Source organism: Marmota monax, unplaced genomic scaffold (assembly GCF_021218885.2).
Source record: "Marmota monax isolate L192 unplaced genomic scaffold, Marmota_monax_Labrador192_F-V1.1 WCK01_AAM20220418_F8-fsc00051, whole genome shotgun sequence".
NCBI classification, from domain to species: domain Eukaryota; kingdom Metazoa; phylum Chordata; class Mammalia; order Rodentia; family Sciuridae; genus Marmota; species Marmota monax.
In genome coordinates this window covers 12,013,915-12,040,022 of record NW_026695202.1, presented here as the reverse complement: position 1 = coordinate 12,040,022, position 26,108 = coordinate 12,013,915, and the positions used below count along the sequence as shown (strand labels likewise).

The 26,108-nt window shown below is 37.9% G+C and overlaps 1 protein-coding gene across 2 annotated transcripts in view; it reads left to right on the top strand.

Annotated features, from left to right (window-relative positions):
• Positions 1 to 26,108, top strand: part of Mrtfa (myocardin related transcription factor A) — a 177,859-nt gene that overhangs the window by 62,891 nt on the left and 88,860 nt on the right. The window contains exon 5 of one of the 2 annotated variants that reach the window (XM_046429264.2): positions 10,484 to 10,745. In XM_046429264.2, coding sequence (XP_046285220.1) covers positions 10,484 to 10,745 — 262 coding nt within the window. Of the gene's footprint in view, positions 1 to 10,483; positions 10,746 to 13,226; positions 18,868 to 26,108 lie in introns of those variants that run through there. The other variant, XM_046429266.2, reaches the window with a different exon arrangement.

The window sequence follows — 26,108 nt, the reverse complement described above, 5'->3', positions numbered from 1 at the left end:
TCAATTTCAAGGGTTGTTTCTAGATACTTGAGACAAAAGACAGTAAAGCAGAGTTTCTTCAGTGAACTTACTGTCTAGTGGGGCATTTATCGTTATATAGCAAGGGTAAGCACTGATAGCAGCAAGCCAAGGTCTATGGAGACATAACATGTTGGAGGGGTGGATAGTAGGGAGAAGTAGGGTGGGGAAGTCAAGGTAACTCTGGGCAGTGGCAGGTACAGAATAGCATAACAGGTGTATGTGGCTGGAGCATATAAAGGGGAGTGGTGAGAAATGAAGCAGTAGAGAAGGGCCTTGCACTGTTGTAATTGGAGAGGTAGTGTTATATGGTTACTGTTACCCATTTTGTTGGGGGAAGAGGAAAGACTTGGGGGACTTGATTCCCAAGTTGGGGGAAGAGGAAAGACTTGATTCCCACTAGAATGAAGAGGAACTGAAAACCTGAAGTATTCAGAGCCACATAATTTATTGGCATTAGGATATCTGTATCACTGGTTTGCCACTTAGTTGAGAACTGTATGGTTTTCTCTAAGTTTGACTCTCCCTTACCCCAGTCTTATTACTTAGAAGCAATTACCTCAAAACTCTTCTGGAGCTGGGCACCACAGTGCACGCCCATAATCCTAGCACTCGGGAGGTTGAGGCAGGAGTATCGTGAGTTCACACTTAGCCTCAGCAAAGGCAAGGTGCTAAGCAATTCCTGGGGCAAAATCTCTTCTGGTATTCTCTTCCATGTTTCTAAATATGTGTACATGTTGGCTCTTTCCCCCACCCCCTTTTTTTTTCTGTACTGGGGGTTGAACCCAGGGGTGCTTAACCACTGAGCCACATTCCATCCCCCCCCCTTTTTTATGTTACAGTTCTTATAATCTAATCATTTCAACTCTTGTATTAACATACGAGTTTGGGGGATAGCTCATCCAAACCTCAACATTCCACCTCTGGGTCCCCAAAACTCATGTCCATTTCATAATGCAAAATGCATGTGGTCCATTTTCAAGAGTCCCCATAGTCTTAACAGCCCCAGTTTTGTCCAAAAGTCCAAGTCCAAAGTCTCATCTGAGGTGAAGGCAAACTTTTGATTATGAGCCCCTGTATAGATCAAAGGCAAGTTGCATATATCTAATATATATTGGCACACAGTAAGCATTCCCATTCCAAAAGGAAGAAATGGGGGTATAGAAAAAAGTGATGGGCCCAACACAAGACCAAAATCCAGCTAGGAAAAACAAGTCCTGTAGCTCTCTCTGTGTATTCAGTGCACATAAGGGCAAAATGTGATCTTCAAAGGGCTTGTGCAGCTCCACCCCTATGGCCTTGCCAGTTGCAGTCCAAATGGCCTTTCTCTTAAGCTGGCTCTGTCCACAGCTAGCCTCTTTCCCCAGCAGATGTTCCATGTTGTTGGCATCTCTTAATCCAGAGTGTCTGCAGTGTATCTTTGGCTTCCTTCTCAGAGCATTGATATTTCAGGGGCTGCCTGCAGGGATTCTGACCTGCTGCACTTTCCCTGGCCTTCCAGGCCTTTCTCTGAAATTTCAGTGTAAACTTCCGGTATCCCTTAATTCCAGTGTCCTGCATCCATGCAGAACTAGCACCATGTGAATGATGCTGAGGTCTGAAGTCAGCTCAAGCTGTAGCCTGGCCCCCTTAGTCCATTCCCTTAGATCATTACTGCAGTGACCTCTGAATGCCTGGACAATCAAACACAGTGAAATTAATCCTGGGGAAACTTCTTTCTAGGCAACCCTATGCAAGCCTAGGTCCAAAGTCTCTCAAACAAGTTTTCACTTCTACACCCTTGAGCCTGCAATGGGTGTGGTTTTGCTGACTCCTGATATGCCCTCAGGGTATCTTTCCTTTGTCTCAGCAAAGTACTTAACTTAACTTCTCTTTATTGATGACCATCTTTACAGGAAATTCCTTGGCCCCAATTTTACCTGGGTTTCTTTGACCAGCAAAGTTTTCCAAATCTCTCTGCTTCCAATTTTCGCAGTAAACCTAGCTAAAATCTGCCAGCAACACCCAGGCCACCCAGGCCTGAATGCTGTGCTTCCTTGAAATTTCTTCCACCAGATTATTAGTCCATTACCTTTAAATTCACCTTCACAGAAAATGTCAGGGCATGGGCAAAATGTAGACAACTTCTTTGCTGGAATGTAACATGAATATTCTCTAGTCTGATTCCCAATAGAGTCCCCATTCCCCTCTGAAAACTCATGAGTACAGTCTTTACTGTCCACATTTCTAACAGCATTCTGGTCTTCTGAGCTCCCACCAGAATTGCTCATTAAGCTCTGCTCACAACCTTCTATGGCTTCTCCAGCCCATATCTGTAGGAAGACTGAAAAGCTCCTCCGAAACAATCGTTTACCTGTCTGAGATTTTATTAGCAGGACGAAGAGGTCAGTCCTAAAGGCCAGTCGCAGAAGAGAAGGGGGTGGAGAGAGAGAGAGAGAGAGAGAGAGAGGGGGAGGGAGAGGGGGAGAGGAGGGGGAGAGAGAGAGAAGGAGAGGGAGAGGGGAGAGGGAGAGAGGAGAGGGGGAAGAGAGAGAGAGCTCCATCCTTTTTTTATTTTTTGTTTTGAGACAGTGTCTCCCTCCATTGCTTTGGACCTCCCTAAATTGCTGAGGCTGGCTTTGAATTTGCAATCCTGCCTCAGTCTCCCCAGTTGCTCGAATTACAAGCATGCGCCACCTGCTGGGATTACAGGCATGCACCACCATGTCCCACTTCAGTGGTTTCTCAATAGTGATTTTAGACCTTATATACTCACTGCTTATTATAGTAAAAGAAAATTTGTCTCATCCCTTTTGCCATCTTCCCAAAGAGGTTGTATTATAGTTTTTGGTTAAATCTGAATTCAATGTTGACATTATTATAAATGTGTGAATATTGTTCACTGCTTAGCATAATGGTATCTTATGGTTTTATTTGAGTTTCCTTTTCTTGTAAATTTTTTTTCTGAAGTTGATAATTGCCTGTAGCAAAATTTTTGCTCAGTTTTCTCTATAAGTTCCAGTAATTCTATCTGTACTTTTTGAGGCTCTCAAGTCTTAAATATAATTTTGGATTTGTTTGTTTGTTTTTTGTGATGCTAGGGATTGAAACTAGGACCTTGTATATGCTAAGTACACACTCTCCCACTGAGCTACATCCTTAGAAAATCCTACAATTTTCTACATGGTTAAGCTTATTAGATAATTTATCAAGATATTTATCCATTGGCCTTGTCTGTTTTCTGTTGCTATAACAAAATACTAGAAACTGGATAATTTATAGTAATATTAGTTTATTTAGCTCACAGTTCTGAAAGCTGGGAAGTCTGAGAACATGACACCTGCATCTGGCGCAGGTTGCCTTGCTGCATCATAATGTAGTAGAGGGCATCACATGGTGAGACAAAGCAAGAGTGCTAGTTCAAGTCCCTTCCTCTTCTTAGGAAATCACTCTAGCCATCATGGGGGCCCCACTATCCTCATCTAATCCTAATTGCTCCCCAAAGGCCCCCCTTCCAAATGCTTTTATCATGTGAATTCAGGAATTAAGTTGCCAACACAGGAACTTTTGGGTGACACATTCAAGCCACTGCACCCTGGCTGGGTGCAGTGGCTCACACCTATAATCCTAGAGACTCAGGAGGCTGAGGCAGGAGGATTGCAAGTTTGAGGCCAGCCTCAGTAATTCATGGAGTCTGTATCTCAAAATTAAAAAAAAAAATACAAAAAAAAAAAAAAAAAAAAAAAAAAACCCTGGGCATGTGGCTCAATGGTGAAGTATGCTAGGTGTAATCAGTTCCCAGAGCCGCCACCACCATCACTGAAAGGTGGATTAACCAACCATAGCACTCTTTGAGATTTTCCTCCTAGAGTTCCTTTGTTTCTGCTCTGGTCTGTGCTTGTGACTTTCTTGGCCTGCCTTTGAGTTTTGCCTTGCTTCTTTTTCTCCTGGGTTGGAGTTCCTGATGCTTGGATCCTCTTGTCTTTTTATCTTTGTTCATTCCCTGGTTTTGGTGGAACACATCTGGAAAACTTTCTGAAAAAGTTACTTGGGAGTAAAATTTTTTATTACCCGGAATGCCCTCACATTTGATTGATAGTTCATAGGCTGTGTAAGTAATTGTAGGTCATCAGTCTTTCTCTCTCTTTTTTTTTTCCTTCCTTCTTTTTTTTGGTACCAGGGATTGAACACAGGGATATTTTACCACTGAGCCACATCCTCAGCCTTTTTAATGTTTTAATTTTTAAATTAAAAATTAATTTAAATTAAAAAGGGTCTTGCTAAGTTCTTAGGATCATATGAAGCATTTACAGTATTGCTGTTGAGAAATCTGGGCAGGGCTTAGTTTGGAAATTCTTCTGTTCCTTACATTGCTAACCTGGGCCTATGTGATGTGATGCCCATTTTTTGGCATTCAGCAGATGACTGTGCTTGTGTGGCTTTGCTCATGTACCTGACACCTGTGGGGATATCTGAAAGTCTATTATCAGCTGTACCCCTTTTCTTCCTCTGTATCGTGAGACCTCTTCTAAAGGTCTTTCTTTTAGGGTAGTGGAACTTCTTATGTGGGGGCAGAGCGTGCCAAGAATCCAAGGTATTAACTGTCAATCCTCTTAAATTCTAGACTAAGAACTGACAAAACATCTCTTTTCATTATACCCTATTGGTAAATGTGGAGGCCAGCTCAGATTCAAGGGGAGAAGAATAGATCCCACCTGTCAGTGGGAGGGGGAGGTGTTAGAATTTGTAGCAATCTTTTGTCTGCCACATCACTCTTCCATTTTTTTTTTAATTTTTAGTTGTAGATGGACACAATAACTTCTATTTATCTATCTGTCTATCTATCTATTTATTTATTTTTGTGGTGCTAAGGATCAAACCCATTGCCTCACATGTTTGAGGCAAGTGCTCCACCACCAAGCACCGAGCACAAAATTCCATGATTTTGAGATAGATTATTTATTTTTCTATTTGATGTACTCCTTGTTTTTAGATGATCTCCAACATGAACAGGAATCAGGAAGACTTTTTCTTTGCCATTTTTAGAAGTACTGAAAAATAGTTTTAAAGACATCTGAAGATGGTGGGGGTGGTATTGACAGAGGTTAAGAGCAGTTAGTTAATCAAGACTTGTTTTCCATTTGGCCACACTGGGGCACATCTGTAATCCCAGCAGCTCCGGAGGCTGAGGCTGGAGGTTTAAGAGTTCAAAGCCAATTGCTCATCTCAGTGAGACCCTGTCTCTAACATAAAATACAAACAGGGCTGGGAATGTGGCTCAGTGGTAGAGCGCCCCTGCCTGGGTTCAATCCCCAGTCCAAAACAAAACAAACAAACTTGTTTTCCATATTCAGTGTTGCATCATCTATACCTATAAAAACTGGAAATAAAAAACTTATTTCCTTTGTCATCTTTATCTTCTATGATACGTGGGACCTTACCTAGTATATATGTGGTAGGCTCTCAGGAAACACTTATCCAGGTCTTTCATGTCAATTACACACACACACACACACACACACACAAAACAAACAAACAAAAAACCAAAAAACTGCTTAGACACCAAGAGTTTTCATGATTTACAACCTATATTGAAAATAAATCAAAATAAAAGGAAACATCTGCCTAGTTAGAATAAAGGTCATTAATTGATTAAAACAATTTATTATTATTTTTTTTTAGAGAGAGAGAGAGAGAGAGAATTTTAATATTTATTTTTTAGTTTTTTGGCAGACACAACATCTTTGTTTATATGTGGTGCTGAGGATTGAACCTGGGCCGCACGCATGCCAGGTGAGCGCGCTACCGCTTGAGCCACATCCCCAGCCCCAAAACAATTTATTATTATTTTTTGGTACTGGGGTTTGAACTCAGGGGCACATCCCCAGCCCTGTTTTGTATTTTGTTTAGAGACAAGATCTCACTGAGTTACCTTTTGCCTTGCCATTGCTGAGGCTGGCTTTGAACTTGTGATCCTCCTGCCTCAGTCTCTTGTGCCGCTGAGATTATAGGTGTGTGCCACTGGGCCCAGTTGATTAAAACAATTTTTTATACAGAAAAACTTATATTCAGAAAAACTGTTCCAGTTTCAGAAGAGCCCTGCCATTTGGTTGCATGAAACCAGTCCTGTCATGGGCCATAATAAAGGATCCTGCTAGTCTAGGACTTGTATTTTAGAGTTATCAGCTGTGTGCCTGAGCTCTTCCATTTCCCTAACAACATTTTGTGCTGTTGCTTCTGGTTACATATGTTGCTCTGTGCTGGCAGAAGGCATGCAGCCCCCAAAGGGGGTTGGGTGGTATGGAGGAAAGATGAAGCGAATCAGGCCAGCAAGAGAGGGAACAGATGGGTTGTGGGAGATGACCCTGCCCCCATGTTTTTTTTTTTTTTTTTCCTGGCTGATACTGATCATATGTGAATCAGCAGCCCAGCAATTAGAGTTAGTGATCCTTTGATGAAAAACAAAGTTTTGTTTTGGATTTAGTAGAATTATGAACCTACAATACTAAAACATGGTGTTAATTTTACAGTAAGGAAGGAATTGATACGAGGGCTTAATCCTCTAGGGCTAGCCCTCAACATTTTGGAGCTTGTTCTATAGATTGTCACAGTCTACTGGGATTTTTCTCCTTTTACTCATTTGAAAATGAGTAGAGAGCAGTTTGTTTGCTAGAGAAATAAATCAGTGTGTACATTTTATGCTGAAGTATTCTCTTTTCTTTTGTCAATGTTTATACTTCTGGCCTGTTTCTTAAAGTCAAGGTTAAGGCACCTTTACTTTATGCTTTACTAAGTCTTTGTTCTATGGAATAATATTATTTTGAATAAAATATTATAAGAATGTTACCAAACATACTCAAATGTAGAGAGAATAGTATATTAAATGTCTGTATATATAGAGAGATGAGATAGATAAGGTGGGAAAGGTATTGAGGACTGCTGTCCTAAGGAGGTCAGGTTGCAAGGGGTCCACAAATGTCATAAAATTGACATTTTTAGGGGCTGGGATTGTAGCTCAGTGGTTGAATGCTTGCCATGCATGTGTGAGGCACTGGGTTCGATCCTTAGCACCACATAAAAAATAAATAAATAAAACAAAGATATAGTGTCTATCTACAACTAGCTAACTAACTAAATAAATAAAATTGACATTTTTAGTCTGCAGTGGCTGTTGTTAAAGAAAGCAAACATGCTCTTTCAGAATCAAAGGCAAAGAGAATACTGAGCCAAATAAATTACTCTTATATAATTTTCTTTCTAATACACCCAGAGATATTATTTAAATAAAGATAAATCATAGTCAAGATGGAAAATAATTCCTTGAAGGTTAGATTCTGGATTTTCTTAGTAGACATTTGCTTCAAATTCCTAAAACTGTTCACACCCTTAAAGAAACCCTTTTCCCAGTGTTTTTTCATACTACCTCTTTGAATATTTATTCCCTAATATTTTTCCGTTGAACTTGTAACTTGTAAATATGATACTTTAATACTATGCAGCTACTCACTAAATGCTATTTCCCAAATTTTCTTCCAGTTTTTTTTTTTTTTTTAAGTTGTAGTTGGACACAACACCTTTATTTCACTTGTTTATTTTTGTATGTGGTGCTGAGGATCGAACCCAGGGTCTTGCATGTGGGAGGCGAGCGCTCTACCGCTGAGCCCCAATCCCAGCCCCAGTTTTTTCTTTTTTTTTTTTTGAGTAGAAATTCCTTCTTATTAACTTTATTTATAATTTCACCTCCCAACTTCATTACTCTCATCTGGACCTTTTCCAATTAATTTATATTTATGAAATAGATCAGCCAGAACTGCAGTCAGTTTTGGGGACACTGTTGCCTTACATGAAGATAGATTTTAATGGTCTTTTAGTTTTCACTGGTTTTTAAAAATTTTATGGCTAGGTGGTATTTTTTTTTAAATTTTTTAGTTATAGATGGACACAATGTCTTTATTTTGTTTATTTTTATGTGGTGCTGAGGATAGAACCCAGTGCCTCACATGTGCGAGGCAAGTGCTCTGCCACTGAACCATAAACCCAGCCCTATTTTGTTGTTTTTTAAAGTCTTTGCTACAGTCTGTAAGGAACTCCCAGGGCATTTCCATTTCTAGATCAAGAACTATATAGCTTTTTTTTTTTTTTTTTTAAATCACAAAAGCAACAGTTTTAGTGAGAATTTGGAATCTATAAGAAAGTAAATAACTATTCCATAATGTGTATATGCGTGAAAGTATAATGTGTACATGATAAATACATACAATTCAATTTGTTGACTTAAAAATAAATTAGGGGGCTGGAGTTTTGTTTGGCTCAGTGGTAAGTGCTCACCTAGCATGCATGAGGCATTGGGTTTGATCCTCAGCACCAAATAAATATAAAATAAAGATATTGTTGGGGCTGGAGTTGTGGTCAGTGGCAGAGCACTTGCCTAGCATGTGTGAGGCCCTGGGTTCGATTCTCAGCACCACATTTAAAAATAAAATGAATAAAATAAAGATCCATCAACATCTAAAATAAGTTAAAAAAAGAAACATATGTGTCCACCTAAAACTAAAAATTAAATATAAAAAAATAAATTTAGAAAGAAGAAAGAAAAAACTTAAAAAAATTTTATGCTGAGAATCAAACCCAGTGCCTCACACATGCTAGGCAAGCACTCTACCACTGAGCCACAACCCCAGCCCCCACCCCTCCCGCCGAAGAAAGAAACTTTTATAGTTCAATCAGACATAACCCTTGTTCTGTGTTTTGATATACTTTGCTCTGTGTACTATTTTTATATGACTATACCTATTTATGTCTTAGTTTTTTCTTAGGTCTTAAACACAACTTTAGAATATATATATTTCCACATTTGAAATGCTTTGTAAAAATTATTCTCAATTTATATTATATTTTTTTCAGGAGAGTACCTGGTGATTGAATCCAGGGGTGCTTAACCACTGAGCTATATCCCCAGCCTTTTCATGTTTTATTTTGAGACAGGGTCTTGCTGAGTTGCTGAGGTTGGCTTTGAACTTATGATTCTCTTGACTCAGCCTCTCCAGCACTGGCTTGAATTTGTATATTTTAATTAATTATTAATTCTCATGTTGTTGAAAATATTTTCATGTTATTTATATCTTTGTCTTTTAAAAAATTTTATTTCTAAATTTTATTTTTCTGAGGTGGGGTTTTACTCTCTTGCTTAGGCTGGTTCAAGCTCATGGGCTCAAGTGATTCTCCCACCTTAGCCTCCTAGTGCCAGGATTATAGGTTTGTGCAACCACACCTGGCTCTTTGTCATTTTAAATATTTTGTTCTTTTCATGTTTCTAGGTATTTTGTTTTTAACATCCTAGTTTTGGGTACTATGGTTGAATATTCATTTAAGTTAAACTATTTGAACTAATGTCCATCATCAAAGAGATATCTTTGTATTGGTATTTCTTTTTTCTTTTTTTTTAGTATTTATTTTTTAGTTGTAGGTTGGCACAATATCTTTATTTCATTTTTATGTGGTGCTGAGGTTTGAACTCAGTGCCTCCCGTGTTCTAGACAAGCACTCTATCACTGAGCCACAACCCCAGTCCATGTATTGGTATTTCTTTATGGAATTGAATGATTTGGAAACTGTTTTCTTTTTCTTTTTTTTTATATTTATTTTTTAGTTTTAAGTGGATACAATATCTTTATTTTACATTTATGTGGTGCTGAGGATCGAACTCAGTGCCTCAAGCATGCTAGGCGAGCACTGTACCACTGAGCCACATCCCCAGCCCAGGAAACTGTTTTCTTTAAGAATTTTCCTCCCTCAGATATGTTGGTCCAATATGATATTTTAATACTATGGAGCTACTCTCTAAATGCTATTTCTCAAGGTACTCTCCCTTAGTAGTTGGAAGGTAACATTTATTTTTAATATTTATTTTTTAGCTTTAGGTGGACACAATATTTTTATTTTACGTTTATGTGGTGCTGAGGATCGAACCCAGTGCCTCATGCATGGTAGGCGAGCACTCTACCACTGAGCCACAATCCCAGCCCCTTATTTATTTTTTTTAATGTTAATTTTTTTAGTTGTAGTTGGACACAATACCTTTATTTCACTTATTTCTTTTTATGTGGTGCTGAGGATCGAACCCAGGGTCTCACATGTGCAAGACAAGCTCTCTACTGCTGAGCCACAACCCTAGCTCAGTAACATTTATCTCACAGTTATTTCTCCTGACCAGTGTTTCCTTTTAGCTCATTATATGTTTGTACAGTGTTTTTAGTTCATTTGTGTGTTGTCCTCCCAAGTGAACTAGTAGGGAGGACAGTGTGAAACTTGAAATGCACGCATTCTGTGAGCATATTTAATAACAGCGTTAGCTTGCTTTACAAAAAGCTGTTAAGAATAATGGTGGTTTTCCGCTTATGTAATTTATAATGTTAGTATTCAGCATATACTCAGTGGTGTGATTTCTTTATGGTACCACCTAAACTTTTTTTTTCTCCATTTCTAGGTTGCCATCACGAAAGCCAAAGTGGATTTCTCCAGTGTGGTGTGCCTGCCCCCTTCCGTCATTGCTGTGAATGGCCTGGACGGAGGAGGGGCTGGCGAAAATGATGATGAACCTGTGCTGGTGTCCCTGTCTGCGGCCCCCAGCCCCCAGAGTGAAGCGGTTGCCAATGAATTGCAGGAGCTCTCCCTGCAGCCTGAGCTGACCCTGGGCCTTCACCCTGGCAGGAATCCCAATTTACCTCCACTTAGTGAGCGGAAAAATGGTGAGATCATATGGAATTATTGCATCACCTGATTTGAACCAGGATCTGTATGTTTCTCATGCTACAGATTCTTTACTTCATGTCTCTTGAAGGTTTTTAAGAATCTTAATATTTCTTATAAAATAAAGAAATAGTGGTAAGTTTAGGTGATCATGATAAGCCCTGCATTTTCTGCCTGTGTTGCTTTAATTGCTTTTGATTTATCTTCCCGCTTCTCTGCTTTCCCCACCCTGTTCTTCCCATGAGTTAATTAATTCAGCAAATACTTATTGAACACTTATGTATCATTGAAGTTTCCCAATTAAGATTAAAGATTAAATAGTAAACAAGTCTCTGCTTTTAAACTTTATGTGAATGGAATCATACTACATGTATTTTGTTGGTGATTTCTTCGATATATTTTTGAAATTCATCTATGTTGATTTGTTTGTGGCTATAATTAATTTTCGTTGTTATATAAGCAATTCAATTTATTTGTCCATTTTACTGTTGCTCTTTTGTTTTTCTGTGTATATGTGTGGGGGTATTGAGGGGTGGTACTAGGGATTAACTCAGATTTACCCCTGAGCTGCTTTCCTAGCCCTTTTTAATTTTTTGAGACAATATCTTGCCAAGTTGCTGAGGCTGAACTCAAACTTAGGAACTTGTGATCCTTTTGCCTCAGCCTTCTGAGTTGCTGGAATTACAGTCAAGTGCTACAGTGCCCAATATTAAGCTGTTTTACTTAAGGACTATTATGAATCTTGCTGCTGTGAAATTCTTGTTCATGTTCTTTTGGTATATCTGTTGGGATTTTTATTTGAAATATATTATTTATAGATAAATGGGGAAAATCGGCTTTTTTAAATATATAGGTCTTCTTGCTCATTAATTTATTTTATCTCTGATTAAGTGAATTTTCTTTAATATTTTATGCAGTTTTATACATTTCTCTATAAAGGCCGTGTATATATTATTAGTTTATTGCTGAGTTTCTTATTTTTGGTAGATGTTATAAATGGTATTTTTAAGAAACTATTTTCTTTTTGATGCCAGGGCATAGACCTGCCAAACCTTTTCAAAATCCCTATGCCTTTTTTTTTTTTTTTCTTTTTTTTACATGCAATGCCCTCTACTTGGGATGTCCTTTCTCTCCTAACACTCTTTGCTGTCTCTATTTGTCCTTAAGGATTCTGTTCAGGTCTCAGTGTTTTTGAGAAGTCTTTGCTAAGTCAGAGTCACTAACATTTCATTATGGTCTACTTTAGTTGGAATTCTTTACTCAGCCAAATGAATGAGCTTGGGAAGACCAAAATCATTGTTAAACTCCTCCCAAAATCCTGCAGTGCCTTCCCATGAGGCTTGTGATGAAATCTTACTTGTGATGACATGGCCTGGTATCTTTTCTGACCTCATTTCTTATCACTTTTTTCTAGCTTACCCTATTCTGTTCTAGCTACACTGACTTTCTTGCTGTTTCTTGAACACATCAAACATGCCCTGCACGATTTTCTATTTGTTTCACATTAATGTTTGGATGAATATCTTTTAAAGCCTTTTCTACATTTTAGGCTATTTCTTAAGAAGTAGAGACACTGACTTCAAGGTTTTGACCATTTTTATGTTGAAAATTTATTCAGTGACTAGGGATTTCAGTTGAATACTAAGTATTAGTATAAGTATTGAATACTATGTATTAATACTAGTAATGAGCAAGAATTCTCATCTAGAGAATTTTGTCTTAGAATTTATTGTTCTGTGACAGAAAAAGATTGAAAAAAGGGTTATATAAGCCAATTCATAGTTACAGACTTTGGTAATTGCTTTAAAAAAAAGCACAATAATACAAAGCACAATTTTAAAAAAGCACAATAAGGGGCTTGGGTTGTGGCTCGGTGGTAGAGCACTTGCCAACATGTGTAAGGCACTGGGTTCAATTCTCAGCACCGCATATAAAATAAATATTATAAAGGTCCACCATCAACAACTAAAAAAAAAAAAAATTAAAAAAAAAAGCACAGTAATTCTGTAATAACAGAACAACAGAGATTTGTGTGAAGGTTCTGATGTAGTAAAGCGTTGGTCAAGACAGACCTCTTAGAGGATAAAGATTTAAGTTGAGGGCCAAAGCACAAGCAGTTGTTTGCCAAAGAGAAAGAAGGAATAAATAGCATATGAGAGGCTGGGGGACAAGCAAAGGTTACGGGGGAAATTGGCAGGAAAAAACTAAAAAAATTCCAGGATGTCTATGGAGACGGTGATGTGAAATAAGTAGTTAGGGGCTAGGCCACACAGTCCTTTGTAGATCTTATTAAGAATTGAGGCTGTGGGGACTGGGTTGTTGCTCAGCAGTAGAGCGCTCGCATAGCATGGTGAGGCCCTGGATTCAATCCTCAGCAAGAAAGAAAGAGAGAGAGAGAGAGAGAGAGAGAGAGAGAGAGAGAGAGAGAGAGAGAGAGAGAGAGAGAGATATTGAGATTGAGTCCAACTACAACTAAATAATATTAAAAAAAAAAAAAGAATTGAGGCTCTTGAAAAATACATTGTCCAGTGATATCTCAAGTTGCCTACCAGTTTATACTTCTGTCAGCCTTGTATGAATGCCTGGTTCATTAATTAGCTTTGATATTCTAACTTATAAATAACAACAGAACAAACAAACAAAAACTTGCTGATGTGACAGGCATAATGTTTTCATTTCAATTCTTGTTTAAATGCTAAGACCAGTTTCTATTTTTTTAAATTAATATTTATTGCAAGAGGTACAAACTCAAATATTCAAAGAGGCCAGGCAAGCAGTGGAAGTAAGAAAAGAAGGCATTTGTTACATTACAGAGAGTGTTAGGAAGTGTAACAAATTTGAGAGCAGACTCTGTCTGAAGTGGGTCTACTATAGGATGCTGTTGTAGAGCTAATTGTTACTGTGTCAGAAGGCCAGCTTTGTGTTGCTGGATTTTGTCATGCCTTTTTTTTTTTTTTTTTAAAACCCCCATTTCAATTTGTATTTGTTTAGTTACTAGAGAGGAGGAACCTTTCCCCAAATGTTTGTGGCCACTGGATATTTCATATTTTACCACGCAGTTCATTTTCTTATTATTTTAAAGGTTCTTCCACAGATATGCTAGTTACAGACCAGGAACCACTTGCCAGGAATTTGTACAAGAGTTTCTTACATGTTCCTCATGCTCAGTACTCTGGATAAGAGGCTGGATCAAGTCAAGACTGGTTCCTTTGATTTTATTTTATGATTAATAGAAATTTTAAAAGAACTGGATAAACTCTGATGCCTTTATTTTTTTAACAGCTAGCTCATATCATTCTTCCTGTAAGAAGCAATCCAAGTTTCTTGTTAGAATCAATTGCTGTTTCTTTTACATTTGTTCAGCTCATGGTTTGGTTTGTATGATAATTTATCATTTCTCTTTTTCCTTTTTTAAAATTGTTGATTAAGGATTTTTTATCCTAGATTTCATTCTAGGGGTCTTGAGGTCAGGAGGTCTTGTTAGTCTGAGTCATCCTTGTCTTTGTGCTGCTCCACTGGTGTTGACATTGTGCATAGTGACAGTATTGCAGGCGTACAGTATGAATGAGACAGCTGTTCATATTTATGGTTATTGCAGCCCTCAACATTTACTATACCTTGTAAAGTGAGCTGAAAATATAGCCTTCTATCCTAAGGTCAAATAATAACATACCTATGGTAGTGTGTGATTCTCCCAAGTTTGCAGCTCTCTACTAGGTTTCTCAGTAGTAGTAAGCTACACAGGTTAGGGAAGCTGCCCAGGACCTGGAGCGACTTCCCTGTGCTGGGTCATGTTATCTTTTGGATGTTTCACTTTGCTTAACACCAGGTATCTGGGGTAAAGTCTTAACTGGTTGGAACCTTTGTAATTTCAGTATGATAATTAGATTTTTTAGAGGTAAAAACATTACATGTTTCAAATTAGCCAGCTGTATTCTGTTTAGATGATCCCAGTTTTGTTGGCAACATCCAAAGTATCATAATCAGGAGCCGTTTAACATATGCTGCTCTCTCTCTGTCAGGCCTGATCAGGGTGCTGACCTTGGCTACATCAGTTTCATGGAGCTAGCTTCTTTACAGATCTTTTAATCTGGTGCTTGTTGGCCTTGACATCCACAGTGAACATAAGTGTGTTTGCTTCTACCATCTGCATGGCCAGCTCAGTGATTGGGGGAGCTTGATGATGGCATAGTGATCAAGCTTATTTCTTTGGGGTGCTCTTCAAGGGTATTTGGGCTAACTCTGGAGCCACAGGGTCTTAGGCTTCCAGAAGGCAGGTGACGTGTGGATCTTTTAGATAACAAAATAAAGATGCCTCAAGTTTTTGTTGTTGTTGTTTTACTAGGGGTTGAACCCAGGGGCACTTAACTACTGAGCCACATCCCCAACCCTTTTTTGTATTTTATTTAGAGACAGGGTCTCCCTGAGCTTAGGGCCTTGCTAAATTGCTGAGTCTGGCTTTGAACTCATGATCCTCCTGCCTCAACCTTCTGAGTCTGGGATTATAGGTGAGTGCCATGCACCCAAAGATGCCTCAAGTTTGAGGCCAGCCGCAGCAGTTTAGTGAGACCTTGTCTCAAAATAATAAATAAAAAGTACTGGGGATGTAGCTCAGTGGTTAAGTGCCCTGGATTGGATCCCTAGTACCACACACACAAAAATGTAAATGGTGGCCCTGAGAGGGGCAGAGAGAGAAAGAGGAGCCATCTGGGACTCTGGCGGAAATGTTAGTGAGGTAGAAAACTGGGATTTTCAAGAAAACTTAGGAAATGGGAAGTTGTTTTTTTTTTCTTTTTAAAAAATTTTATTTAGAATACCTATTTGTAGAAGTTAGCATAATTTTACAGATAATTAGAAAAATTTACTTCTTTTCTCTCAGCAAACATGTATAACAGGTTAGGAATAATAGATTAGAAATGTAATACATTATAAAACAGTATCCTGTGACTATCTGTACATTTACTATGCACCTTAAGGAAAAGAATTTGACAATGTGCTATACTTACACTGCAGATAACATACTGTTATTTTGTAATACAAAACTGACCAGTGATAGTGCTTAAATTTATAAGTGGCCATTAAACAGAATTTTTAACTTAAATGTGTATTTAGCATGTTAAAAAGTGAAAAAAAAATTAACTGAAGTTTTGTGGCCTGTCAGTTCATATGTTTCATGGCATTTTTCTTTAAAGGAAGAATATCAATATTGTAATGCTAAAATAATTTTTCATGATAAATAGAAAATGGGAAGTTTTAAGGAGAGTATTAAATCCAGTGGGAAGATCAACTATTACACAAACTTGGCTGGTTCCTCTTGATTATGAACATCAAAGGCCTTTGGGCTGCTATGGGGTGAGGGTGCAAAAGCTAAACACAAAGCTATATTATTGCTATGATTAACAGCCTTGTTAAAAGCATTTCTTTATAGCCAGTTAAAAACTGCTACATTTAAAAACTCTACTGATAAGCTACTATATTATGTTCCTAATAGAGACTGTAGATCATCTTAAAGTTGTGTTGATTAGCTAGAGAGTTATGATTAGATGCAAAACTCTTATTTTATTGGAAATTAAGATCATTATCCTTCATTCCCTTCGTGCTGTTAGTTTGAAAATCGTGTTCATTTATACAGAAACCTTATTATAAGTTTAGTTCTGTTTGTCGGAAATGTGACTAGTTTGCACCAAAAATAGTGGAACCGAAGCTGTTTTGAACCATAGAGATTCAGACTTCACAATTGTGAACCCCATTTAAAAAAAAATTATATACATTTTAGTTATTAATGGACCTTTATTTTATTCTTGTATTTGTATGTAGTGCTGAGAATCAAATCCAGTGCCTCACACATGCTAGGTAAGCGCTCTACCACTGACCCACAGCTCTAGCCCCGTGAACCCTGTTTTAAAGCCTGTTTTCACAATGATTCTGTTGCTTTGCCAATGCTTGTAAGTGTAAATGCAAATTCTGAGCAATGAGGAAAATATCTGTTGCTTCTTATTTCCTCTTCTTTTAAGATTGCTTTTTTAGATTTCCATTTTAAAAATAGGTTTTCTTTAGATCCTTTGTCCTAAAGTGCATATAGGTGTGGACTTGCTGTGGCGAAGTGAAATCAACTTAAATGTGCTGTTTTATTATTTCTACCATTCTACCATTATTATTTCTACCATTCTACCATTCCACAACTGTCAGTATTTCCTATAGGGCTGGATATTGACACTTGGAGCATTGCAAGTACTCTTCTCCCCAAAGAGAAGAGTTTGGGCAGGAGGAAAGCAACCCTATGCCCTTCCTACCATTTTCTGTGCAGAAATCTTATAATTTGTCTTTATTTTTCTGTAAGGATAAAACTGTGAGAACTTGTGTCTTTGAAAAAAACTCACACAGCAAATTGTACAGCCCACAGAGGGAGACAGGAATGACCCAACCTTTTAGGGATGCTTCTTCTTCAGTTGCTAACCTCTGACCAGACTCTCTTGTAGTCTGAGTTGAAATTTACCCATTTTTCATAAGATAGTCAGAGAGCTTGGGTGCCAGAAGGGACCAGTGAGAATGCTGCTGCCTCTCAGAGCAGCATGCAGCCCACACTGGCTGCCGCTCTGTTGCCAGTTGAGTCATTCCCACAGTTCTATATAGAGCTCTTCTTTTAAACATCATGTTCTTGGAGAAAGAAAGGAAGTTTTTCTCTTCCACAGAATCTTCCCCACCCCAACTCTGCGTTGCTTTCTCTTTTCTAAGAATATTGCTCTCACTCACTTAGAGACTGTTCTCTTTTAAGGTCTCCTAATGCTTTCATTTATCATTTGTTTGACTATGTAAGCTTTAAAGTATTTGCTGTATTGAGGTTACAGCAGTAGGCTTTCAAGATATGGGCTGCTACTTCACCATTAAGATTGAGAAATTCTAGACAAACAGACCAAACATGGATTTCTAGCTTTCAGCTATTTAAAAGTCCCTCAAATTTGCCAAAAGGCATCTTAATACAATTATTTATAATGAAATACTATGATAATAAAAAGTACCACAAAGGGCATGAATGAGCTTTTAATTTTGGGACAATAAAAAATTGTATACATGTAGTTTAAAAGGATTTTGGTTTTTGTTTTCATTGGACAATAAAATACCCATGTTTGTTTTTATTCAGAAGAACTGCTCTGTGATAGTGGAAGAAGGACTGAAGTTTCATTATCAGGGAAGGGAAATTCTCATACATTGAAGCTGCCTTTCTATTTGCTCTGTATCCAACATGAACATTAAGTATTTTAAGAAAGTCAACATCAGTAAGCTGTCTGTCCACAGATAGCATGTCTCACATGGTTGCAAGTAAGGGGCTCTTTTAGAGGACTGGCAGATCTGAGCAACAGATTACAGCTCCGGAATGTATTCTGATGACTTTTTGAAACAGATATTTTAATTGGAGTGGAGGTGGAGAAATAGTTGAGCTTCTGTAGTTAAATATTCAACTTCCTTAGCCTGTTATCTATAAATATCACAGATGAAAAGACTGTTAGGATTCTCTTCCAGAAAATGTACTTAGTTTACATATTTATTTGTATATGTTTAATATGTGTCTAATTCCTCTCCCCACCTCCCATTAATGGATCAGTATGTCACCATTTCTTTCATGAAATTGAATTGTTTGGGTTCTGTTAATCTGTGGCTTTAAACTGCATTAACTCCTGAGTCCCATATAGCAAGGTTCTGAAACAAACCCACCTCCTCATATTAAAAAGAGAGAGTGAAAGCAGTTTTCTGAAAGTCTTTCTGTGTCTTTCCCCTCCCACTAGAGACAAATGGAAGGGGAGGAGCTCTCTCACTGCTCTTAACCACACTTGTCTTTAGGGGAGCGTGTTGGTCTCAGTCAGCAGTAACTCAACTCTGTGCCATCTTGACTTGCCTGGAGGGTGGTAAATTGTTAACTGCCCGAGAAGGAATAAGTTCTCACAGTTTGGTTTGAGCACCGGCATGAGATTGAATTTGTGAAAGCCTTCCATAGCTTCTGAAGACAACATCCTTTTTGTATGACTTCGATTTTCTTCATTATATTTGTGGGCTGCTGTTTCTGAGGAGACTCCGGAATGACTCTGCTGGAACCTGAGATGTTGATGATGGCTGTACAGTCAGGTAATTTCCTTATTTCCTGAAAACCTCATTTGCCACAGGCTTCTTAAAAAAAAAAGCTGGGCATATTTGTACTAGGATTGGAGAAAGATAAAACATAAATGATCCAGAAAATGCACACATTTTCAGGTTTTTATTGCTAAAACAACCCTATCTTTTCTCTAATTGCAAATTCTAGTTATTCAAACATAGCTTTGAATTACATGCTTACTGATCTTTAGACTCTTCAATGGGGAGATCTATTTGAGAAAAGAAAAACTATTTGTCTTCTTTAATCATTTTATTTTTGCTGGTGACACTGCTTTTAATGAAAGATAATTAAATTGCTTTTGTTGTTTTATACATTACTGTCTTTTTTGGCATTACAGTCTTTAATGACTAATTTATACTCTATATGTTTGTGAAAGCACCTTTTAAATTTTTCCTTAACTGTTCTTTTTCTTTTGTGTGATAACTTTTATATTTATATTTTTATATAGCATCTCTGGACATGCTGTTGATAAAACATAGGGTTGGGAACAGAATTTGAAGATGGGGAAGTTTAAAAAAAGAGGCAGTCAACAGAAAGAATGCAAAATTTTTGAAATTCTATCTCTAAAAATAGTTTTCCAAATCAAGTGTCTCTTAAAACACTTAAAAATTCCAGTTAGTTTTTAATGTTTTCTTACTTTTAGTGTTTTTAGGCTTGTAAGTCAGATATCTAAAAATAGGGAATGTTCTCTTTATTTTTAGAATTCTACTAAAATATAATCTGTAGTGTTTTCCTGTTTCAGAGCTAAAAGATTTGTACAAGTGGCATTTGGGGACCTCTTTCTCATCCACTGGCCTCACTTAAAGGAGAAGAAGACTCCTTGGTTCTGGCAGAATTGATTTCCCTGTTCTCCTTGGGGATCACTTAAGTAGTATGTTTTCAGACCCAGATAGGCATCAGTCAAAGACAGGATCAGATACTGTCAAGTTAAGTCTTATGGACCGGGAAGGAGCAGACAGGAAGGATACTGCCATCATTTTGTTCTTTCTGGTTTACATATACAGCCATTATGAGTCACTTATTGAAGTTTTCTGTTCATATATGCTATGTATTTCAGGTTGCCTTTCCTTTTCCTTTTCCTTCCACAAATCTGTTGAGCTTTGTGTTCTAAACAAGAGAGTATGCTTATCTGAATGTTTCCCATCTGTCTTTGATGAAATAACTCCCAGTTAAACTGACTTGGATTTTTCCTCCTGTCTATATTTCAGTTCTCTGCTATGTGTGGGCAACTGCATATTTTATCTTGAGGTATAGATTTTAGCATTTGAACTGTCTTTTCCTCCTTTGGTCACCTTGTTAATTATAGATCATCTCAGTCCAGTAACTTTTTGTAGCAAAGTTAAAAGATTGTTTTCCCCTGGTAGTCTCAGTGTTCTCAGCCCTGAAAGGGAATGAGAGGTACTCAATATTTTCTTATTTAAGAACTGTTTTTCCTTGGACATATGTTGGGCAGGCTAGTTACCCATCTGTTGAATCAGCTTCTTCATAAAACTTTCAAGGGACAATAGTATGTAAGACAAGTATGGATGAAATTGACAAAGACGTTAGATACAGGTGGAACCAAAGGTCTGCCAAGAAGAGTATGTACATGGACTTTTTTCTTTTGCCTTGTATTCATAAAAACAGAGAAACTGGGTGTAGGAAGGAGTAATGACAAACTGACATCTCAAGTCATTCTGAAATGTTCAAAAACTTTGATAATGTTTTAGTTTTGTTAGATTGTTACCATTTTGTTCTGAAATACAGTAGCCATAAACTGGATTGTAAAAGTAATATGACAGCCATCAAGGAACACACTGTAGTCACTTGTGTTAGGAAATGAAAAGCTTGTGTTATAAAAATTTGGCAAACAAAAAGCCAGTGATTCTTTTGAAAAGCCAAGCCATTTAGACCTTATCCAGGTGAGCCATATATGTTCTAGCAGTAGAGTATCTGTACTTCCATGAATATAAGCTTTATAGGTGAAACTACTGTTGCATATTTTAAAAGTAACTAAATCCCTTTAGACAGAATTTAAGATGCAGAATTTTTACTGTAAATCAGACTTTAAGATACTGAATGTGATAGCAAAGTTTCAGGGTACCTCGTGTACTGTTTAACAGTTTTCATTCATTTGGAGCTCAGAAATTTTGGTGAGACATACTTGTGTATCTGTAAAGGTTTTCATTGTCTTCATTGCTTGGCTCTTACTGATGCTTTGGATCCAGTTAGATGCTGCCTTTCTGGGAAACCTGTCTCAGAATAATTACCCTTCTCCTTTCTACAGTAACACCTTTACTATATACATGAATTATCATTTCTACATGTCTTCTTATTTAGATTATTAGTTACTCAAGGGTATTATATTCATCTGTATGTTGACTTCTGATGTTGGCATAGGATAGACAGTATTTTTTTTTAAGAATTATGAAATTTGTCTTGGTGTACTTCCCTTGATATATAGGTTTATTCTTCAAAGTATTTTGAGATCTCTTCTTGCATTAAGAAAGGAATCCTCTAACCACAATCCTGATTTTAGCCAGTCCTAGCCCAAAGCAGGTGCTGTTGAAAACATGACTTTCGAAATTGAAATTCTTTTACATAGCAGAATGTGCAGTGTGCCCTGTGTGCCTGTGTTGTATATTGCTAGACAGATCTAAGTGTTCTGATTGCTATGGAAACTTACCTAGATCATTATAATAAGAAAATGAATGATCCGAGACGGGCAGTATAGAACTTTTGAAGCCAGACAAAGGGACACTGGGGCACAGCATTGACTCTGGTGTCTTTTAGAGTGGAGGAGTGCTAGGGCTCGGCTCTGGACAACTAGTATGTGAGACTGTGACTAGGCAAGGCACTGTTCCTGTATCCAGCCAGTAAAATTCTCTCAGCTTCCACCTCTACAACAGTCGGGCATTTCACTTATAGAAAAAAGGACTAGGACAGTTTCCTAGCTGAACTTTATCCCACCATACATGCCTGATTTTGATGAGGCACAGTTGGGAAATCAGTTTATTTTTTCCTGTCTTCTGTGTACATATGTATGCACACCCACCACTTGTCTGCATAGGATATCTCTGGAAGGACCATAAGAAATGGGAACAGTGGCTGCCTCAGGGAAGGGGCATGGAGAGGTGGAGAACTGGGATGGAAGAGACTTTTTTTTTTTTTTTTTTTTTAAGGCATAGGCAAGATTTTATTTAGGAAAGTCTGCTTGGTCCAGGAGGGAGACAACATATGGTGAGCAAAAACCTCAGATTGACCCAAAAAAAGGACAAACATGCACAGTTTCTATGGCATCTATGGATTAGGTAGGAACTCCATCTCTTGATGTCTTCACATATGGAGGTGGGATTTCATCTTGCTTATTAATCACATGTCTCATTGCTATCTTAAGTCTCCACTTAGAGGTAGGAAGAGACTTTTTGTTCCATGAAACAATTGAGTCCTCTTTTAAGTTTACTATTATTGGGGGATACTCCATAATATAAAAGAACACATAGAGCATTATTAGATATGTAAAATCTGACCCAAACCCATGGATCCTATCATCCAACTTAAGAAGTAGAACAGACTAACACACTGAAGTCCTTTAATTATACTCTTGACTATGCCTCAGAATTATGTTTTGGTTTTAACTTTATTTCTTTTCAAGATTTTATATTTTCCATTACATGCATATTATATATTAAAAAATATTCATTAATAATTTTTAAAAGTCTCTTCAGTCTCCTAATTCTCTCATTCTCTGGTGTCTGTGGACTTAATTCCTATAGGTTTCTTTAATGTCTACTTCCCTGATCATTATAGTTTGCCTCTGAACTGTGTTTTAAAATAGTATGGGCTGGAGAGAGGTCAGTGATATTTAATAAAGTCCTCAAGGCAAAAAGGAAAAATTATGGGCAGATAAGTTTTTCATTTTTTGCTAGGGAGTTAAATCTTTTTTTTATTAATTTTTATATCTTACAGCAGAATGCATTACATATAGAGCAACAATTTTTCATATCTGGTTGAATACAAAGTATATTCACACCATTCATGTCTTCATACATGTACTTTGGATAATGATGTCCATCACATTCCAACATCATTTGTAACCTCCCACCCCTCTGCCCTATCTTGAGTTCATTTATTCTTCCCTTGCACCCCCTCCCTACCCCGCTGTGAATCAGCCTCCTTATATCAGAGAAAACATTTGGCATTTGTTTTTTGGGGACTGGCTAACTTCACTTAGCATTATCTTCTCCAACACCATCCACTTACCTGCAGATACCATGATTTTACTCCCTTATTGCTTTTAGCATTTTTTTTTTTTAGGATTGGCTAACTTCACTTAGCATTATCTTCTCCAACTCCATCCACTTACCTGCAAATACCATGATTTTATTCCCTTATTGCTGAGTAATAGTTCATTGTGTATATATGCCACATTTTTTTTATGCATTCATCTACTGAAGGGCATTGAGGTTGGTTTCACAGTTTAGCTATTGTGAATTGTGCTGCTATAAACATTGATGTGGCTGTGTCCCTGTAGTATGCTTTTTAAAAAAGTTATATATATATATTTAAAGATGGGCACAATATCTTCATTTATTTATTTTTATGTGGTGCTGAGGATTGAACCCAGTACCTCACAAGTGTAAGACAAGCGCTCTACAGCTAAGCTATGACCCCACCCCCTAGTATGCTGTTTTTAAGTCCTTTGGGTATAGACCGAGGAGAGTGATGGCTGGTCAAATGGTGGCTGGCTCCATTCCCAATTTTCCAAGGAATCTCCATATTGCTTTCTATATTGGCTGCACCAATTTGCAGTCCCACCAGCAATGTATGAGTGTGCCTTTTCCCCCACATCCTCGCTAACACTCATTGTTGTTTGGAGTTAAATCTTTTCAAAGTAGCTTCCCTGTGTCCTCCAGCCTCCAGTCCTGTTGGGGTTCATATTGCTCAGAGGTGCATAAAGCTGATGAAAAACTTTAGAATCATTAGTATCACCTGTTTTTTGGATCTCTTAATATTCTAAAATTAATGTGGACTTTAAAAAATGCATACTTAAGGGATTTTAGAGCTTGAAGGAAACTCAGGTATTTCCTTGCCCTCCCCTTTACTTCAGATGAAGAAATTGGCCCATTGAGGTTAATTTATTTCCTGAAGTCACATGATTAATTAGTGGTGGAGGTGGAGGGATAATTCATTTCCTTTACTCCCATGCCAGTATTTTTTCTGCTGTAATATTTTTATAAAGAAATTATCAAACTCCTCTAATATATGAGGCTGTTTATAATTTTTTCCCCAGAAATCTTGGTTCTCCTTGGAGTTTTCCATTGCAGGTTTCTATCACTACTCAGAGTAATTCACATCTTAAGAGGTAAAGATGAAAACCAGTGCTGGGTGTTCACTTCCCACCCTCTGGGGACTGTGGTCGGCAGTAATTCTCAGCTGGGACTTTGTTTTGCTGTGTCTTCTCTGACTGGGTGATCTCATACCTTGACGATGATCTCAGAAGACTGGTAGGCAGACAGACAGTTGTTGTCATCAGTATTCTGACTTACATCTTACTGCTTCTTCTCTGAGTCATTGATTTATCTGGGGTCCCCTTAGAGTTAAGATCCAGATGAAAGGAATTTGAATTCATCTCCGTCTTCCTCTTTTTTCTCCCCTCCTTTTTGTTTCCTTTTGTATGAGGCAAGCTGTTAAGACCATGAACCACAGTTTTAGCTGCATTAAAACAGTGCCAAATTAAATAAAGATGAGATTCATACAGTCTTGGTTTTTTTTTGGCACTTCACTTTTATGATTACCACATGCATTATTTCTAATAGAATTTCCTTTATAATAACAAGGAAAAATAATTAAAAAACAAAAACACCCCCTGTGCTCCCATGAGCGCCAAAACTCCAATTTTGTTTGATTTGTAAAGCTAAAGGGCAGTATCTGAATGAGCTCATGGTGTCAGAGGTCTGGGGCATTTTTTTTTAATATTAATTTTTTAGTTGTAGTTGGACATAATACCTTTATTTTATTTATTTTTAGGTAGTGCTGAGGATCGAACCCAGGGCCTCATGCGTGTTAGACGAGCATTCTACTGCTGAGCCACAACCCCAGCCTCTGGGGCATTCTTAATATCATACAAAATCACAGAAATGGGTGGTGATGGCCATGGGGTAAATACAGAGGGCCTAGAAGAGAGGAAATTAACTATATTAGTAAAAATAAACTCAGTAGTGAAATTTTATAGAGTTTCAGAGTTTAACACATGTCTTGATCTTTACTACATACAGCTCGGCATTATCTGTAGCTTCACAATTTACAGAGGGAACTGAAGCTCCAAAGCCAGCCTTAGCAATTAGCGAGGCTCTGAGCAACTTAGTGAGACCCTGTCTCTAAATAAAATATAAAAACACAGGAGATTTGGCTCAGTGGTAAAGTGCTCCTGGGTTCAATCCCCTGTACCAAAAACAAAAACAAAAACAGCTTAACGGAACAGGGGTATAAATTCATAAATTCAAATACTTTAACTACTGCTACTTACTTACATGATCCATTTAAAATTAAAGTCAGGTCATATCACTCAGAACCTGTCACTGGCTATCAGTGACAGAAAAGCCCAAGTCCTGGGCTGGGGATGTGGCTCAAGCGGTAGGGCGCTCGCCTGGCATGCATGGGGCCCGGGTTTGATCCTCAGCACCACATACAAACAAAGATGTTGTGTCTGCCGAAAACTAAAAAATAAATATTAAAAAAAAATTCTCTCTCAAAAAAAAGTAAAGCCCAAGTCCTTATCATGCTCTTGAAGAATTGTGCCCTCTGCCCCTTATCCCTGAACTCCCCTACTCTGTCTCCTCCCCTCCCTCTTTCCCATCCTTGCTTGTTTTACACCAGCCATGTTGGTATTGCTGTCCCTGACACCTTAGCTCCTGTTTAGGGCTTTTGGACTTGTCATTCCTGGAGTGCTGTTCCCTGAGCAGCTTCATGACTCGCCCCCAACTCCCTTACATTATTGTTCAAGTGGTTCTTTTTCAGTTAGGCCTTTCTTAAATATCCTATTTTGTTTTATTTTATTTTTTGGTACTGGGGATTGAACCCAGGGGCACTTAACCACTGAGCCACATCCCCAGCCCTTTTTAATATTTTATTTAGAAGCAGGGTCTTGCTAAATTGCCAAAACTAGCTTTGAACTCATGATCTTCCTGCCTCCTGCCTCCTGCCTTATAGCCTCCTGAGCCTCTGGGATTAT